Genomic DNA, 19,055 nt, shown 5'->3' with positions numbered 1-19,055 from the left:
AATGCCTAATTTCTCTTCTTTGAAAATTACAATTAACGAACAATTAAGTAGGAGAAGAAAGCTTAATGGAAATTTTGTGTTATAACCCTATTGCAATTTAGAAAAAAAATTTATTTTGTTAGATGAGTAGGAAAAACATATCCATAAGTGATATTTCACACAATTATCTCCTCCCCACCCTTGTATAACTATTGCTTACCACCCCACCCACTTCCATATATCCAATCACAAGTTTTTGGGATAATATTTTCTGCTTTCTTATCGAAAATCTAAATAAGAAAACTAATTATTTTTTATAGAAATATTCACCGCACCAAATACTCTTACTATGCACTAGTTCTTTTTATAAAAATATTTTTCGTCGCACCAAACAAACACTCATACTATGCACTAGTTCTTAAAAAAGATTTGGAATATAATAATTATGTGATTGACGTAGTCATTGAAATAATCAACTTAAGCCAAACATATGAATACCTGGAAAGTCTAAATCAACAAATGGTTCACTCCATTAAGTGAATTAATGGATCTCCATGTGCATGCACTATCTTAATAGTTGTCTGGTATTAATGCATAACACAATATTAGCTTGTTAGACCCTGAACAATTTTTTTTTATTTGATGTTCAATATTAATATTGAATTCAACTATATTTAAATTTGCGTATTACAGGATTTATTTTTAAGATCGGCACTCCGAACATGACCTTCTTAATTATAAGGCTAGAGGCATTATTTGATAATAATCTTTTGTATTCTGTCAATATTTTATAACTCAATATTTTAATTGAAGTTTGAATAATTTCACCTATATAGGTATGTCGAATAAATTCGAAAGTCTACTTAGGTTGAAATAGTATCCTCTTTGGAAGTATCTAAAAAGTCGATTAACTCTAATCCTAACTTTATAAAGGTCATTTATTATTCTCTCCTACGACCTCTATCTACTCACACTTTTTATTAAGAAGAAAAAAAATAAAATTTCCTCTTTCTTTCATTCTTTTATATAGAAATGTACAAGTCAAATTTTCAAGTTAAATAGAATCGACGAATTAAGTTAAATCCATAAAAAAAATTAACTTGTGGTTTGATTTGGTTGATTTGACGTTGAAAAAAATAAATCGATCATCATTGTTTTGGTTTGATATTAATAGAAAAAAAGTCAAACTGAATACAAACCAAACTGACATAATACATATATAATTTTTTTTATACATAAAAATATTTATTATAATATGCTTTGTAAGTATTTTTTAAATTGATTTATGACTTTCAATGTTTACATATATTATTTCATATTTGGACTTATAATATGACTAAAAAATTGACATATGTTATGTTTTTTCGTGAGTTTTTGATATGTTTTCCAAAGATAATATCTTGAAGATGTCATTGTAACACTTATTTTTTTTCGATTTCATTTGTTGAAGTGTCTTTGTTGATATCATTAAGCAATACAATCACACGATCAAGGGAACAACCTCCAGTTAAGAACTTCAAGTGCAACATTAAATCACACAATCAAGAAAACAACCTATTCAATTTGATCTCTTTTTCAATTACGGTATAATTGTAAAAAAAATAATAAAAAAAATTAAAAAATCGAAAGAACCGACTAAAATTAAAATCGAAAAAACCAATATTATGTTGATTTGGTTTGATTTATAAGTTTAATAAACCGTCATAATTAATTTTGTTATTTTTTAATAAAAAACCAAACCGACCTAATATACACCCCTATTTTTATATATATTTTGTTATCTAATTTTTTATTCCAAATACATCGACAAGTTTCCCATCTATTGAGCTTTTTGCGCCGCAGATAAAATAAAAAAAACAAGTCAAGATAAACAACAATAACAATTAAAAAAAAAGTAGCAACATGACAATATTCAATGATTTGAAACATCATGATATTTAATTTATTTCACAGACAAATCTACCACCAAGCATTAATTTCACAGAAGAACATTTCCCATGTCTATAACATTAATTTCGAAAACATGTTTGAAACATAACACCTCCAAAAAAAGAAACAAAAAATAAAATAAAATCGTCCTACCACCTACGTGATCTATGTCAGTATATATATATATTAAATTTCTTTCGATTAAATCATATATTTATTTTTTTATATTTTAAATTTTTTAATAAAAATTTTGTATGATTACAGAAGTCACATGTTTGAAGAAAAGTCATGGGTAAAGGTATCAATATTCAAGATTGTTAGGTACATATGTTTATTTATATCTTTACAGGTTCCTTTTGTTTTCTTCTTTGGATTTCTTACTTCTAAGCAAGAAATTACCTGTTTTCCTTGATCAAAACGACTAATTAGTACCCATTTGGCAATAAAAATTAACTATTTTTGGAATAATTTGTATTTTATTTTAAAATTGGTGTTTGGTTATAAAAAATTTAAATTTAATTTAAAATTGTATTTTAAATTTGAAAAACATCTTATAACTTGAGTACATCCCAGCATTCCAAATATTCTTATGACCAAATGCCTACTAATTATTTAGCTAGTGTTGACCAAATATTTTATATCAAATTTTCATAATATATCTTTAAATATATGTTTGACCATAAAATTGAATCAAATTTTAAAAATTCAATCTTTAAATATTTTTAAACTCTAAAAATTTGGCTTCAAGTTTTGAAAATTCCACTTATAAACTTCAACTTTCCCCCCCCCCCCCCCCCCCCAAAAAAAATACACATCTAAATACAACTTAAAAACCTCAAAATGTCAGACTTCCAACTTTAAACTCTATAATTAAACGGAGGCTTACTTTAGTTTTGCACTATTCCACAATAAAAGCTTTAAAGAAAAAAAAAAGGGGAATTAGTTAATGACATGACATAGTGCCAAGTTGCCAAATAGTCCAGCACTGATCTTATTGTGCTGACCAGCTAAGACATTTTTGTTGCCTTTTTCTCTCTTTACTCTTTCACCTATACATACATATTTCTGTATATATCTCTTCTGTGTTTTCACTCGTTTATGGATGTGGGGTGGTGGGGTTAAGGGGTTTTTGGTTTACTCCATAGATTGGACCTTGAAAATGCAAGATTTCAGCAAATCTTGGACCCCACTATTGTCTATTCTATAGTTTTGCCTAATTTTTCCAAAAAAACCAAACGTGGCTTACGCACCCCCCACCCCCACCCCCTTTTCTTTAAACCCCATTTAGTTGAATTTAGCTAAAGATTTTACCTTTTCTCTATTATTTATGTGTTTGGTTTGGTATTCTTCTTCTAGAATCAAGATTTGTCAAAAAAACAGTTATTTTGTAGTTGGAGGTGAGTGAAAGTGGTGGTGGAGCTTTCTTTCATGTGCTATACTTTGTAGAAGTAATTTCTTTCTTTTTTTTTAATAGCCAAAGTTTCTTGCTTTTCTTTCTCTACTTTGTTTTAAAATAGACTTTTTGAGGGACTAATTTTACATTACATCTTATCTTTGTTTAGTGGGGTTGGCTTGAAGTTGACTACCATTAAGTTATCTTTTTTTGGTGTTAGCTGTTTCTGAAGAGGATTGGAAGAGCCAAAAACTTGATCTGAGTGGTGAATTTGAAGTGGGGTTTCATTTTTTTTGGAGGTGAGTAGGAAGTTATTAAGCTTTGATTTTACTTCTGATGTTTGATGTGTACTTTGCTTACTATTTGTTGGACATGTTGTTATGTTTGCTTTTTTTTGTGCAATTTGTCTAGTAGTTGTTGCAATTGTTTATACTGAATTTCTTGGTTATTGAAATGCAATTAGGATCTGCTTGAGCCCTATGAGATACATAACATTGTTTGTTCTTCTTTATTCTTTTTGTTCAACTGCTTGCGTCTCTCCCAGCTATGGGGAATAGCAAAAGATTGTTGTTTTTGTAAGGAGATTTGTTGCCAAAGATATGATCTTTCTTTTCTGTTTTTCAGGCTGTTACAAAGTCTGAGACTTTGTTTTGTAGTCCGGAATCTTACTAGCTCAGTTGATTGGCTACCTAAACTCTCAACTGGATTCCCCACCTTGTAATCCCCTTCCCCTACAAAAGACTTGTTTTGTAGACCCCCCTGTAGCTCATTATTTGATCAAGTTTTAATCTTTGGAGTAATTTAATTGGTAAAGATTCTTTCTTCTGATTCATGCCTAAAAGTTCTTAAGCATTAACTGTTAGTTCCATTTGATTTCAGCCTATTTCCCGAAACTAGAATTGGGGGAAACAAATGCTGGTGGATTTTGGTCTCTCTGTATAACTATATTTACACAAGTAGAAGGTGAAGGAAGAAAGTTCATTTATCTGCTTTCTAATGTTTAATCACCTTGGAGGTGGAATATGGAAAACAGAAACATGGACAAGGATGGAACTAATAAAGAAGATTTATTGCACTTTGTGAAGAAGGAAGAACAAGCAGAGGAGAATAGTTGTTTGTCGACAAGATTAATAGAAGAGTTACAACCACAGCACCTACTTAGATTCAGAAACCCACATTTTACTGGAAATTGCACTCAGAAATTGTTCTTTCATAGTTCTCTTGGCTTACAAAATAAGCTTCCGAAGCATATAATAAGTTTTGACGAAAGATACTTTCTTCGCTGCCTTGAATTGGTACACATACATTCCACATGTAACTTCTCTTCAAAAATGCAAATTTTATCAAAGAGTTCAGGTTCAAGAGAGGTTAGAAATGAAAATATCTGCACTAATGGCAATCTGGCAATCGAATGTACTCAAGCTGCGGGGACTGAGAGTTATGTCCCCGACTCCTCTGCAGAGTGGATTCTTGGTGCAATAACTGGTAGTAAGAGTATGCTGAACATTTTAAAGAGTCCTTTACTTAATCAATTGAGATCTGTCAACTGTACCGTTGATTCTGGAAAGGAAAATATACATGATAGTGAAGAAGCAGGTTTTTCTGATTTCATGAGCTCTCCCAGTGGTTTTAGTGTCGGTTCATCACAGAAGCTACAGAAAGAGATGACAGGTCTGGAATATCGTGTATATGGATCTGAGCATGTACACAGAAGGGTTCTTTCTGTATCTAGTACAGCTTCGACATGCTCAGATCAATCTTGTCTTTCAGCAGCTGCTCCTATTTCTCAAGGAATGCTCCAGAGGAGATGGAAAAATGGTTTACCACATTATGTCTTTTCCATAGATGGTAAAAAGGAAGTTTATGCTGCTGATTTGCTGAAGATCGACTCACCTGATGATAAGTTTCTGGATTATGTTTACACATTTCATTCAAGACCAGAAGGCAAAAAGGAACGCGCCTTCTCTGCAAGGGAATCACATCTTGTAGGTAAAATGACGGTGTCAACTTCAGTTACACTCAGCTCTACCAAGTTGGAGATCATGGAGACCCAATTTGTTGTGTTTGGTTCCATGGATCAATATATGGATGAGATACAAACAAGTCATATCCTCAGGAAGAACAAAAAATTGGCGAAGAAAGTAACAGATGTGTTCAGAACTAGTCAGTCTTATAAGCAGAGAAGCTTATCCAAGTTCGGGGGAACAAGCGCCATTCTTGAAGATGCTTCTTGGACGCCATCCATAGATATGTATGATGATTATTATTCATGCGGCAATGCTCTTTTAGATCAACAGATTCCACCAAATTTTGAGTTGGCTGCCATTATTACGAGAGATCCTATTTATGACAGCCCCAAGGAGGCAGAGACGGGTGGCTGGGGTATGAAGTTTCTCAAGAAATTCCCGACTGGAAGTAAAAATGCACGTCCTGAGACATCGGTGGAATGTTGTTCACGTGGAACCAGTGAATGCTCGACAAGCATGGATGTTATAGTTCCAACTGGTTTTCATGGTGGACCTAGAAGCAGACATGCTGGGCCGTCAAGCCTGTTGGAGCGGTGGAGCTCTGGTGGGCACTGTGATTGTGGAGGGTGGGATCTCGGGTGCCCCCTCACAGTTCTTAAAACTGGAAATGAAGCTTCATCACAAACTACATCTGGAGACTGCCAAACTTTTGATCTCTATATAGAGGTCTATCCCATTAAAAGTTTTTGTTCTCTATGTTCTTCAAGCAACTATGCATTTTAATAAGTAGAGCATTGAATGTTACTAACCATTTTTTTCCCGATTTTGTAGGGTTCAAAACAAAGTGCACCAGTCATGAAAATGTTGAATATTCATGATGGTTTGTATTACATCCATTTTCATTCGACTCTATCAGCTTTGCAGTCCTTTGCCATAGCTGCTGCTTTCATTCATAGACATAGTCCTTTCCTACGACCGAAACTGTACAGGAAGTGAAGTAAGATGACACAAAGTATGGTATCTGTTGTTATAGTTCTCTAGTTTGAAAGAAGTCAGACAAATTGACCATTAGAAATGGTTCAGAGATATAACATCTGATTTTCTCTCATGTTTATTAATTTATCTTAGCTAGTAGATTCTTAGATAGGAAATTCGTTTGTTAGCTCACATTATCATTTTGTTAGTGTAATGAATGATACACTTTAGAAGCAGCGGTCAGTGTACAAATCGTATATTGGATGGGGGGCATCCATTTGTACCGTAAAAGTTGATTAAGTTACTGAAAGTCGAAACATATTGATTTTTGAGTGGTTTGTTCCTTTGATCTTTAGTGCAACTTTCAGGCATCAATGGAAACTTCAGTTGTGTTTCAATATCGTCTACCGTTGATTGTAAGTAGGATTTTGAAATTTCCCTTTCAATTTTTAAAATTGTCAACTACCTTGTCAATTCTTGAGTCATATTATTAGTTTGATAAGCAATTTTCTTTTTCTGTGTGTTTGCATGTGTGTTATGTTCAGTGTAGACAATATTGATGAATTACTGCATTCCCATGCTTTCTTTAAACATGTTCTTGGAACTCATCTAAGATGACATGCTGGGTGTCAATGGTAAACTCAACGAACACAACAACGTACCCAGTGTAATTTCATAAGTGGGGTATGGGGACGGTAGGATAAACTCTTTGTTTCCTTATGTTTATGTTGCAAGTTTTTTCGTGCAAATTATGCTTCCGTTAATTGTAGCGTTGAGTGCTACATATGGAAGTAGCGGGGCTAAGTTGATGAGTAGCATAGGCGTTTGGACATTCTGTTTTGAACCTATTGCTTTCGGCTTGAACTATGTGTACATATATAAAATATACATATAATAAGGTCACATCGTCAATGAAAATGGCGTAAAAAGGGAGTTGGTTGGTGATGATCTCCGAGAATGCTATTTGTTCTTTACTTCATTATACAGTATTATGAGGGGATTATAAGTTGATCTTTTCTAGCATGGTTAACACAAGCATAATTGGGGTCAAATAACATGACTAGACATTCAACTAGGTAGCCTAGTGATCGATGAAATGGTTGAGGATTATGACATTTCTAGTTTAAATATGAGACAAAAATACCTATTTTCATATATCCAAATCTTGATGGACAGCATACCTAATACCTATAACGAAGAAGGTAGCAAGGGGGAGCTACAATTATGATTACATATGTGGTAGAACACTTAATAATTTTGGCGCAAGTTCTATATTTGTGTTGAAAAGAAATTCACGTGATATATATACGATTAGCTAAAGACAAGGATACGAATGGATCAAAAGCGTAACATAAGATAAAATTGAGCAATTATGAATACTATCAGCAATCAAAAAATAAAAATATAGTGCTTAGGACTTAAACTTAGAATCTTAAGGTGAATTTTAAACCCTCTAAATCATTAAGTCAATCGTTAATTTTATGTTTAAGGAATTCAAAATTTATATATATACATAATTTTTTTTTATATATATAATATAATTTTTTATTGAGGAGTTCGAATTAACTCCCTAGATCCACCTCAAGATACATCTCGGCCTTTTCCCCTTAATGGGCTTATTAAACCCGGGCTAGGAAGCTTGATTGTCATGTCATATCATATGGATTATGATATTGATTTAGAAAGTCTGATCATAACGCAATTTTTTTAAAAAAAAAAAAATAGGAAGGATTTAATAAAAAGTGTAAATATTGAGAAATATGCTCAACTTTTTTGACCTGTTTGTTTTTTAGTATATAAGCTAACAAAAAGATAAAAGTAGAAATAGGATAATTAATGTAGATAATTTCAATTTTCCCCCTAGTATGAGTATATATTTTTGCAGTGTTTCTTTGAGAAAAGCTGGTAAGACACTGTTTGTTTTGAGTAAAAAGAAACAAATTGAGAAGAAATGGTAAAGACAGTGTTCTGTAAACCTCTGTTTGTTTTAGACTGAGTTCCCAAACAGGAAATAAGAGATTTGGGAAATCTTCTGTTGTGATATGAGCCGTTGGATCCGTGAAGATGAGTGGTCAAGATCAATCTATACAAAGTCGCATTTGTTATGGAGCGTTTTAACCCTCAATGTGGAACTTTCCGTGCGAATTCGAATTTATTCAGGCTCCAATATGTATACCGAACATCAGATTGAAAACCAAAAAAAGAAATAATCAGACGGTCTATATTGGTCAAATTTATTCTATATTGGTCGAATTTATTCTGTCAACATATCCTAAAAGGTAAAAGTTTAGTAGCGTTGTGTTTATATCAAATCGTATTAATTTATATAATTAAAAAATTATGATGACAATGTATATAAAAGTATATATGTCATATATTTATTGAAAGAATTGATTATATCTTAATTTTGAACTGTCTATATATCTCAAATTAGAATTTAATTGGATTACATGTAATTCAAGAAATAAATAAAGTGAATATGTTCGAGTGAATCTTTTACCTATTTGATATTACATTGAAGTTAGAAGAAGGATCATACCAAATCTCCATTTTTGGCACTATTATAGGTTGAATTATATACATTTGCTACACAAATTTAAATGAAAAAAAAGGCTTGTACAAACTTAAAAAATCATATGATATGTAAGTATATCTTGATGTTTTATGGATGAGTACAATATTTTCAATAGTTTAAAGCAAAAATGGTTAAAATTGATAATGGATATACCAAGTGGTTGAGTCAGAATTTTCATTAAGAAGGTTCAAAATCTGAAGAGTAGACATACAAACTAGTCGAAGGGGGTTCGACATCTAATGTATATACATAAAAATTTATTTTAACTATATATAGATAATTAGATAGTATAATTTTCCAATGAAGGAGGTTCGACTGAACCCCTGAACTCAAGGTGGCTCCGCCACTGGATATACTGATGAGATTGATATCGAATATATTGAATGAAATTGATTTTAAATATGCATATATATATAAAATTGATATTGAAAGCACAAATTCATGAAATTGTAAAACTAAGATTCATTGTGAAATACAAATACAAAGAAGGAGAGGGATGAGAGAGGCGAGTGAAAGAGTCAATGTATCCCAGATACATGCGAGCACATTTTGAATACAATGTATCTAAAACATTAACTCGCTTATATCTAAGATACGTATATTCGGAGGAAAAATAATTCGACAAAAAATATAATTTGAGAAACTATTATTTCTAACAGGTAATTAGCACCAATAATAATGGTCTGTTTCATGTTATTTCCTCTAAATAAAAACAAATCATTTAATAGTTTTTTCTTTTTTCATTTGTGGAATGCCAAAGAGTCAATGGTGGAGTGAAAAGGTAAAACGTAAATATGATTGACAATTAAAAAAGATATACTGCAGTAACTTTTTATTTATTTATAGATATGTATAAAAATAATTTTAAGTTGCGTGAAATTTCTTTTTATTTAATAAAATGATGAATTCAATGTTTATAGACCTAAAAGTAAAAATAAAATAAAAAATTAATTAATTTGTGAAAAAAAATGTCATAAGTTTCTCAAAATTCTCTTATACACATTTATTAATTAGTTAATCATTAGTTTCGTCAATCGTTGACAGTCTTAAAAATATTTTTCTACGTTGACTATTTAAACTTAAAAATATCTTTTTATTTGACTAATTGAACTTAAATACTGTCATAGGGATATTTCTCAAAAATTCTCTTATACACATTTATTAATTAGTTAATCATTAGTTTCGTCAACCGTTGGCTAATTGAGCTTAAAAATACTTTTATATTTGACTAATTGAACTTAAATGCTCACATAGAATTTTTTTTAAAATTATCAATAATTCGAGGACGAAATTAATAATTTACGTTAATTTCAGATATTTTCTTCTCTCTATTTATTAACTATACTTAGAATTAGATTATTTGGTTTGATATATTCATAGTAAAAAAGAATTGGAGCATTTGTCTCTCATCATTGTTGAAAAGAATGTTGAGATAGAGTCCAAGTGTTTCTTAATGCTAAGGTAAAAGCTATTTCTCCAACTTTTCCAAAAAAGGTCTTGTGATTTATCCCTTCTTTTTTATATATTTTATCGACGTATTCAGAATTTAAAATTTAAGGGTTTCAACCCATTATATCTTTAAAGTTAAAGGTTTATATTTATTATTTATTATAATTTTTCATGAAATAAATTTATGCTAAAAGTATTGGGTTCAGATGAACCGGTATCTCAAGAGTATGGTCCACATGAAGTTTCTTGATTCTCAAGTTTTTTAAGGTAAAAAGGTGAATACTTTACTTGTTCTTTTGGGGTTTATGGCAGAATTTCGGTGAAAAACTACTGGGATCAATCTTGCTTTGAGTGATTTTGTGTTGGGATATACTACCCATTGATATTGGAGAGTGAAAATGGTTTCATGCAGGAGAAAATAATGATATAAAATTTTTACCTTTAAAATGTATTTTGCTTGTTGTTGTTGTGTTTCTTTTTGTGGTTTGTAGTGCGTTATTGGAGTCCGACTATTTTGGATTTATGTTCTATAGGGCCCCGTTAGGGGAAAGCGCGACCCGAGACCTCTACAAGAGCAGCCCCATCCATGTTGTTTGTTTCAAGGAAGAACAGAGCAGAAAAGATGAAATCTTTGTAGTCTTATTTGGAAATCTGTTCTATTCCACATTATGTTCCTTTTTATTTTGTATTTTTGCTTTTTATAAAACTTATTCTGATTTCCCCATGCTAAGATGTTCATGATTCTGTTTCGATTAGTAAATTTTATTTTATGTTTCATCTGTTAAATAAGGGTTTTCCTTCTTTGATGCTGTGAAATCTCAGTAGTTTTGTTTCTGAGGTTTAGGGTGTGTTTGATATGAAGGAAAATGTTTTCTAGAAAAATAATTGAGGTTTTTACTTATTTTCTGTCTAAACAAAAAAATATTATTTTTAAAACATTTGTGTATAATCTAGGCGAGTTCTGATACAACCAATTTTGAAAAGTAGGAACTACTTTGATCTCCATTCCTCTGTCATTTGCTCTTGGATTATAGAGAAGATGTCAGTAATGAAACATGACTTAGTGAACTGTGGGAGACAATAATTGCATTCTTCGTATATATCTTGGCAGATGAACTGGTTATTATGCAGTCAACACTTTTTTCTACTGTCTCAGACAGCTCAATTAGGAATTTCTGGACATGATGAAGTATCGGTTTATCAATACATGCTGTTATTATGCTTTACTTGAGCTGGAGGTCTATCGGAAATAACCTCTCTACCTTCACAAAGTAGGGGCAAGGCTGCGTACACACTACCCTCCCCATACCCCACTTGTGGAATTATTACACTGGGAATGTTGTTGGTGTTGATGATGGATGAAGTATCAGTTTGATGCGTAACAATATTGTATCGTGTGTTTTTCTATTGATGTAGTATTTGATAAAACCAACATTCTATAGTACTTCCTATTAGCTTCTGAAAAAAATGTTAGGAGTCCTCATAGATCTGTACCCATTCAACATGGAATGTATGCTATGCTTTAATTTATTCCAGTCATTATGTTGGTAAAATTCAGACATTTTTTCTGTATTTTCTTGTTTGTGGTAGAAATGCAGATGTAATGTTTTCTCTTTATTTTTTTGGCATTTAAAGGAAGAAGATATACCTCAACCTCATTGAGCTCCTTAAAGTTCTACATTAGTAATACTAAATGGCGCCAAATTCGAATTCAAAAGTTACAAAGGCCTTTGAGGCAATGAAGGTATTTGGCTATAGGGAAGAAGTTGTGAAGCCAGTATTGAGGAACCTTCTGAATCTGTACAACAAAAACTGGAAGCTTATTGAAGATGAGAATTATTCTGTTCTTTTGGAGGCTATTATAGACAGCGAGGAGTCTAAGGTACTGTTATTACTTATGATTCAGTGCTTATTTATATTGTCCATAACCGCATGATACTCCTTGCTCGTGTTAATCCTTTGTGTAGATTATGTGTGGTAAGATATATGTCTATCTTGATGTCATGCACAAATAGAAAAATGGGGCATTCCTTTATCGTTACTTCTTTACCTTCTATTTTCAATGAGAAAGAATGTCACTATAATTCCCCTGATGATCAGGAAAGGCAGAAATCCTTGTTGGAAGATGAACCGGAAGAAAATGAACCACCACTGAAAAGATCTAGGCTCTACTCCCAGGGAAATCATTCTTCACCTGCTAAACACGATGCCTGCCTTAGTTCTGACACATGTACTTCAGAGTTGCAGCCTTCCGGCAAGCAGAAGATGGCTGAGTTCACCACCGAGTCTTCTGAAACTGAGGATGTTGAACTGAAGCCTCATTCTCTCTTGAACCATTATCAGCGCAAAGGTAAGAAACAGATTTCTTCAGAGGCTTCTCCTGTTTTGGAGGAGGATAATGACATTGTAGTACTCTCTGATGATGACATACAAGGACCTTGTACTCTGTCATCTCATTTGAAATTAAAGAAAAGGGGAAACACATCTCGTTCATATCCTGCTGTGATACCCAAAAGAAAACTAGCTTATAATAGTAGCCTGGAAGAGCCAAACATCATGGGTTCTACTGATACATCCGTTGAAGGTGCTCTGGTTGAGTATGGCTTCAGTGATGCTATGCCTCTCAATATGCCACTTTCTGATAACCTGCCAGGTTTTGATGTTCCTCTTGCTATTGTCCCTTCAGGTATTCCTTCCATGTGTAGAGTTAACTATTAATAAGATCTTTCTGTCTCTCTCCCCAGACATGGTTTACTACTTTGAAACTGTGAAAGGGTTATTGTTTATTGTGAGTTCTGATACCCATTCTGTTGATATTCTCTAGATGGATTTTTCTTTTTGAAATCTCTTTTGACTGTCATGTATGCGACTTTTGGTGATTATTCATTAACTTAGGACGTGAATATTGAAATTATTGATTAAAAGGGAAATAAAGGAGGAGTTAGCTTGCTAATATCAATAACTATATTCTTGAAGTTGATGAGTTAACTGAAAGCCAAAGAAAGACAGCAAAGTCATACTGCTATATTGCAATCCTTTCTCCACTGATATACAATTCTTCTTTATGAAGCTTCAATGATTACAATTTTTCTGAGGGCAAGTTCTATGAATTTGTTCTGGTTCTAGTGATCTTCTTTATACAAATCAACGATGTGAAATCATATATGTATACACGCCTTTTACAAAAAAGCTACATTTTCCACTCTCGGTTGAGCTATCTTTCATAGCAAGCCCAACTTTGATATTTTTGGTTGATGCAAAAAGGAAAAAGCTATGTGAATGAAGAACGTAAGATTTGTTGAATCAGACGGGGTCGCAAGTTTTTTTCTCTTTTTGTTGGTAAAACCACATGAAATATGTATCAATTGGTAAATTGTATGTCTGAAGTTGGGGATCTTTTTATCTGTATTCCTTTCCTCTTGGTTTTGTTGTCAAATTCTCAGTCTTACCAAAATGTGAATGTTATCTATAATCTAGAAGTTTGATTCTCTCATATTTTTTTGGAATTGAAAAACAAGAATTGGAGTGTCTCAACTCTGAACATTCGAGTACAAAAGGAAATGAAGAAGGTGCAACAAATTCGTCACGACTCAATATTGCTTCCTCTCCAAACGGGGAGGTGAAGATCTCTTTTGTCTATAAGCCATATTCTTCATCAGACTTTTGTCCACCAAGTTTAGATGCAGTCTTTAAGCGGATGGAGGAAAAGTATATGAAGTCTTACAGATTTTCTCAACCTGGTTTTCTGCTGAGGCTGATGGAAAACCTATGTGAATGCTATCTGACAGCTGGCACCAAGGCCAGGGCAGCAAGTAAGCCATCAGCTGGGATAGAGTCTCAGAAACTTCATCCAGTAGGTGTCAAATATGATGCTACTAATCATGAATTGCACTTTGCTTCAGACACTAGCAATGGCTCATTCAAATTGTCAAATTTTATCAAAGTCTTACCTCAAATTCCAAGATTTCCAGCTTCAGGAAATAGGGATATAATGTGCTGTATGGTGGATTTTAATGGTACAAAGATTAATGGTGCTGAGAAGGACAACACTAACAAGGTTCTTAAACTCCTTGCTTCTTCAACTATGGACAATTCAATGCTTGTTCAAAATAAACACTCATCTCCTGGTCTTCATAATTCTGTTTATTATATTGAAGACATCGCCAATGGTCAAGAGGAGCATAGAATTTCGTTGATAAATGAATTCAGCCATGTCCTGCCTGTCTTTAAGTACATACATAAAAATGTTATTTTCCAGAATGCCTATGTGAAGTTTCTTCTTGCTCGTATATCAGATGACAGCTGTTGTTCAAACTGCAGCGGGGATTGTTTGTCTCAAGATATACCCTGTGCTTGTGCTGGTGAAACAGGGGGTGAATTTGCCTACACATCAGGTGGTTTGCTCAAGGAGAAGTTTCTTCAGAGTTGCATCTCAATGAATCGTGAACCCCAAAAGCATGGTTTAGTATATTGTCAGGACTGTCCCCTTGAAAGGTCTAAGAATAATAGCATGTCTGGCCTGTGCAAGGGTCATCTGGTGAGGAAATTTATCAAAGAGTGCTGGCATAAATGTGGCTGCAGCAGGGGATGTGGAAATCGTGTCGTTCAGCGAGGCATAGCAGTGCCATTGCAGGTTAGAAAAATATTGCAAACCAAGCGCATCATATACTCTCACTTAGGCTATTTTTGAACATAAAAAATAGGAGATTGTTCCAGTAATAGTGAGAATGATGTTAGTAGTATTAAATATGATTTCTATGTCATTTAAATTATTGGTCTGGGAAAATATGATGCTCCCTCCGTCCCAATTTATGTGACACCGTTTTACTTGATACAAAATTTAAGAAATAAAGGATGACTTTTGAAATGTGGACTAAAACACACCTTAGTTACTTGTGTGACTATAAATCATTTTATTAAGGGTAAAAGGGGAATTTTAAAGTTAAGTTATCTCTAATTATAGAAATGTGACATTCTTTTTGGGACAAACTAAAAAAGAAAGGGTGCCACAAATTGGGACAGAGAGAGTAATTTATTGTGGTTGAACTATAATCTTTATTATATATATTGTTTTTTCCATCTTTGTGTGAATATAAACGATACGTATCTGATTTATCCGAAAAGGAAAAAAAGGTTTTGTGCATGATCAATACTTTTGAAGAAACCTAGAGTAGTAAGAAATTGTTTGACACATTCTTATCCTGCATGTCAGGTGTTTATGACAGCTGATGGAAAAGGGTGGGGGCTCAGGGCACTGGAGGATTTGCCTAGAGGTGCTTTTGTTTGTGAATATGTAGGAGAAATAGTGACCAACACCGAGTTGTATGAGCGAAACACGCAAACTGCTGATGAGAGACACACATATCCAGTTTTGCTAGATGCAGACTGGGGTTCGGAAGGTGTCCTGAAGGATGAGGAGGCACTTTGTTTGGATGCAACTTACTATGGCAATGTTGCAAGGTTCATTAATCATAGGTTAGGCTTTAATTCTCGTCCTTTCCTCTTTGTAGTTGACTTTCTTCTTTGCTCCTCTTACATTTATCCGGTGATAGGTGGTTTGTACACTTTTTCTTCATAGTAGATAATATTCGTGATATTCAATAGATGCATTAGAAAGAGTGAGGCTTTCTTTATCACCAATATTATTTGAAAAGAAAAGTGATAGGTAAAATTAGATGCAACACTATATCTGGCATGTAGAGATATAATAATCAATTGATTCCTTTTGTTATGGCTTTCTTTATGAAGTACATTTGGCATGGAATGAACTCCCAGTTGAGCACCATTACAAGTTTCCGTTTTCTTGTTGCATAATCAACAGCTCGTTCTTTGCTTTTATTGTTTCTAAGAATCACATTTACATTCAACAAAAGTGCATTGATTCTTTTTCTCTTCCCAATGTGGACTGAAACTAACCACATTGTAATTTTATCATGACCAGATGTTATGAAGGTAACTTGATTGAGATCCCAGTTGAAGTAGAGACTCCAGATCATCACTACTACCATGTATTTGTTATCCATCTTTCTTTTCACGCTTTTTGAAGTATCCCTCTGTTATTTAGAAATCCGTGGAATATCTACATCAAGCTTCTTTTTAAATATCACTGCAGGTCGCTTTTTTCACTACGAGGAAAGTTAATGCTTTAGAAGAGTTAACTTGGGTAATTCCCCCATCTATGCTTCAACACTATGACTTTAGAACTTTTTCATTTTAATACAGAAAGTATGAGTTTAGTCAAAGATAAGTGTAATTTCTTTTTAACTAGTTGATGACTTAGATTCTCGAAGAATCACTATAGATTTGCTACATTGCAGGATTACGGTATTGACTTCACCGATCATAGTCATCCAGTGAAAGCTTTCAAGTGCTGCTGTGGAAGTAAAGAGTGTCGAGACATCAGCCTTTAAAGAGTCAGTTCAACTTTTTACCTCCCTTACTTGTGCACACATAGCAGTGAAATCTGCCTACTATTTTCATGCGCATATTGACCCTGAGTACTTATCTAGAGCTTTATGATATGTTTTTATCTAGTATGCGCCATACGTGCATCAAAAATATCCATACAGGTACTCACTTAAATATATTGAATACATTAATAATTTTCGGGTGTTTCCCTGGCTGTATTCTCATTGAAGATGCAATTGGCTTCATATTAACCATTTAGTTGCTTCCTTTTCTTTCCTTTCCCCCTTACATACACACACACCTCTTCCTGCCCTCTATATCTTCTCGCGACAAAGAATCAATCTATCAATTGATGAAATTATTTAACAAGTATATTGCTTCCTTAACAGTTCTACCTATCAGCCTTAAGTACATTGAAATGTTTATTAGGCGCTCCATTTGTTGTAGAATAGAGTAACTGAAGCTATTCATGCGCGTGTTTCACTTCAAAATGCTTTCTGATTGTGAGCTACCTTCTTTCGATCTTTATATTTTATCAGATATCTCTACTTGCAGGATCTAGGAAGTAGACACTGATGATGCTGACCCCATCGATAGCGCTCATATAGATATAGGTAAAACAAGAAACAAAGTTTTGCTATTTCTGGAAAAGAACCGCTGGTGTTAACACAGATGAAGATTCCTTCTTACTGATGATGTTGATTGCTCCGATCAAGAAGCACAATTTTGGTTTTTTGAAAAGAACTGCGGATGTTATGTTCTACCAATTGATGAAATTGGATATGAGTATGTTGGAAAAACATGTTTTATTTGAGTACATTACTTCTTAATCCTATACCATTGCAACAATAAGTTTACATTTTCGTGGGGAAAAAAGCAAATACCAACTTAAAGTTGCCCAGTATACACTGAGAAGCTCATTGGTAACGCCTTTGACTCTAGCCTCTCACTTAAATTGCTACTTCGTCAACTTCTCAGTCCCTCGTGAGTATGGCACCAACTTCTAAGCATGGAGTTAATGGTTGGTAAAAGTCTTGAATTACATTTCTTTGCAAAAATGCAATACATTAAGAGCATCATTATATTATTCTTGTGACGAAAATGGATTTGAACTATTTGAATATCTAAAACCTTGCATTTAGCTAGTGACTGGGAATCACAAGGTCACATACCCTTTCCATGAATCATTGCTAGTTTGTGTTGAAGGGGATAGCCTTAGAGAACTGTAAAGTTGTTTCCGTGTAGACCTATAAAGGTTTGAGCTGTGAAAGTAATCATTTATGATTGCGTTAAGATAGAATTGTCCACTTATTCTCGAGCTGTAAGATCAGTCATTGTTGCTAATCACCTATAAATCACTATTTCAAGCTGTAGAATCAGTGCAACAAAGTTGATTGCCTACATTACACCTCTTCTACTTGACCCTTTGCCTGACCTTGTGTAAACGTTGTGAATTACGCTTATGACGGTATATTATCTTCCATGGCAAACTTGTCTGTCATACTATGCAACACCAAAATATAGTCCATAAACAACTAAAAGTACATATTATGAAGCAAGTCCTGAGGTAGATAATAACTTTACAATAAGTGCAAATACTTAAAAATATAGTCAGTAAATAGTATAGTACTTACTAATTACCATGCAACATTAAAAAAAGAAGTCAAGAAATAACTAAATACTAGAAGGTCCAACTAGATGACAGCAAGAAAAGACAATCTTGTGCTATACTCCAAGACACGCCAACTCCCCTCGTATCTCAGATCAGAAACAAATGTCTAGATAGATACTTACTTCAAATTCTTTCAAAACTTTGATCCAACACCTTATTCTCATGATTAAACACATACATACTTACAAACTTTGACTTCTCACGTTCTTTAAACTCACCCTCTATTATCTTAACCGTAGTAGTAGTTTCTTCCCATCTGTATATGCCATCAACCCTTTTATCGTAATCTTTTCCATGCACTATCTTCTTCACACCATAAAACTCCAATTTCCTTGTGTACCATTTCACATTACTTTTATATGCAACCATTCTCAACTGAAACTTCTTTTGCCTACCATAATATATCCTCTTATAATGTGCCATAACTCCTTTGAACCATATTTTTCGACTTTTCGCTACCTCAAAGTAGTAATTTTCTACTTCATCATCGATCTTGAAGGCAACCCTTCGAATATTCTGAATCATATCACATAATTTTTTGTTTTCCTTTTGTTTTTCTTCAGCATCTTTAAGTAAAAGCTTCATTTTCTTGAGTTCTGTTTGGAGATCTTTAACATACTGTTTTGCACCACATAAAATGGTACCTTTGTTTATTTTCAATACTCCTTCAACTCTCTCAATGAGAAAAGAGACAAAAGCTTCTGCCAT

The 19,055-nt window shown here is 33.3% G+C and overlaps 2 protein-coding genes across 2 annotated transcripts; one reads left to right on the top strand and one right to left on the bottom strand.

Annotated features, from left to right (window-relative positions):
- The first annotated feature begins 2,804 nt into the window (after positions 1–2,804).
- Positions 2,805–17,510, top strand: LOC129883721 (uncharacterized). The gene is made up of 14 exons (XM_055958331.1): positions 2,805–3,305; positions 3,471–3,600; positions 4,181–5,994; positions 6,100–6,260; positions 10,759–10,900; positions 11,424–11,479; positions 11,960–12,149; positions 12,368–12,953; positions 13,786–14,900; positions 15,480–15,742; positions 16,209–16,275; positions 16,380–16,430; positions 16,585–16,680; positions 17,231–17,510. Exons 3-13 carry the CDS (start codon positions 4,324–4,326, stop codon positions 16,675–16,677), a joined length of 4,395 nt encoding a protein of 1,464 aa, XP_055814306.1. The 5' UTR covers positions 2,805–3,305; positions 3,471–3,600; positions 4,181–4,323; the 3' UTR covers positions 16,678–16,680; positions 17,231–17,510.
- A 960-nt stretch (positions 17,511–18,470) lies between these two features.
- On the bottom strand, positions 18,471–19,055 carry LOC129883720 (disease resistance RPP13-like protein 4). Its single transcript, XM_055958330.1, has one exon. The coding sequence runs from the start codon at positions 19,053–19,055 to the stop codon at positions 18,471–18,473; it is 585 nt and encodes a 194-aa protein (XP_055814305.1).

The sequence above is a fragment of the Solanum dulcamara genome, chromosome 3 (genome assembly GCF_947179165.1).
Source record: "Solanum dulcamara chromosome 3, daSolDulc1.2, whole genome shotgun sequence".
Taxonomy (NCBI): Eukaryota; Viridiplantae; Streptophyta; class Magnoliopsida; order Solanales; family Solanaceae; genus Solanum; species Solanum dulcamara.
The sequence above is the reverse complement of the archived record's forward strand: the minus strand, read 5'-3'. Positions and strand labels throughout refer to the sequence as shown.

Bases quoted from the DNA above. Each gene is read 5' to 3' on its own strand.
- LOC129883721 (XM_055958331.1), top strand. From the start codon at position 4,324: ATGGAAAACAGAAACATGGACAAGGATGGAACTAATAAAGAAGATTTA. The intron at 10,901-11,423 runs GTAGTCTTATTT...CTACTGTCTCAG, and splicing joins GCAGAAAAGATGAAATCTTT to ACAGCTCAATTAGGAATTTC. The intron at 15,743-16,208 runs GTTAGGCTTTAA...TATCATGACCAG, and splicing joins GCAAGGTTCATTAATCATAG to ATGTTATGAAGGTAACTTGA.
- LOC129883720 (XM_055958330.1), bottom strand. From the start codon at position 19,055: ATGGCAGAAGCTTTTGTCTCTTTTCTCATTGAGAGAGTTGAAGGAGTA.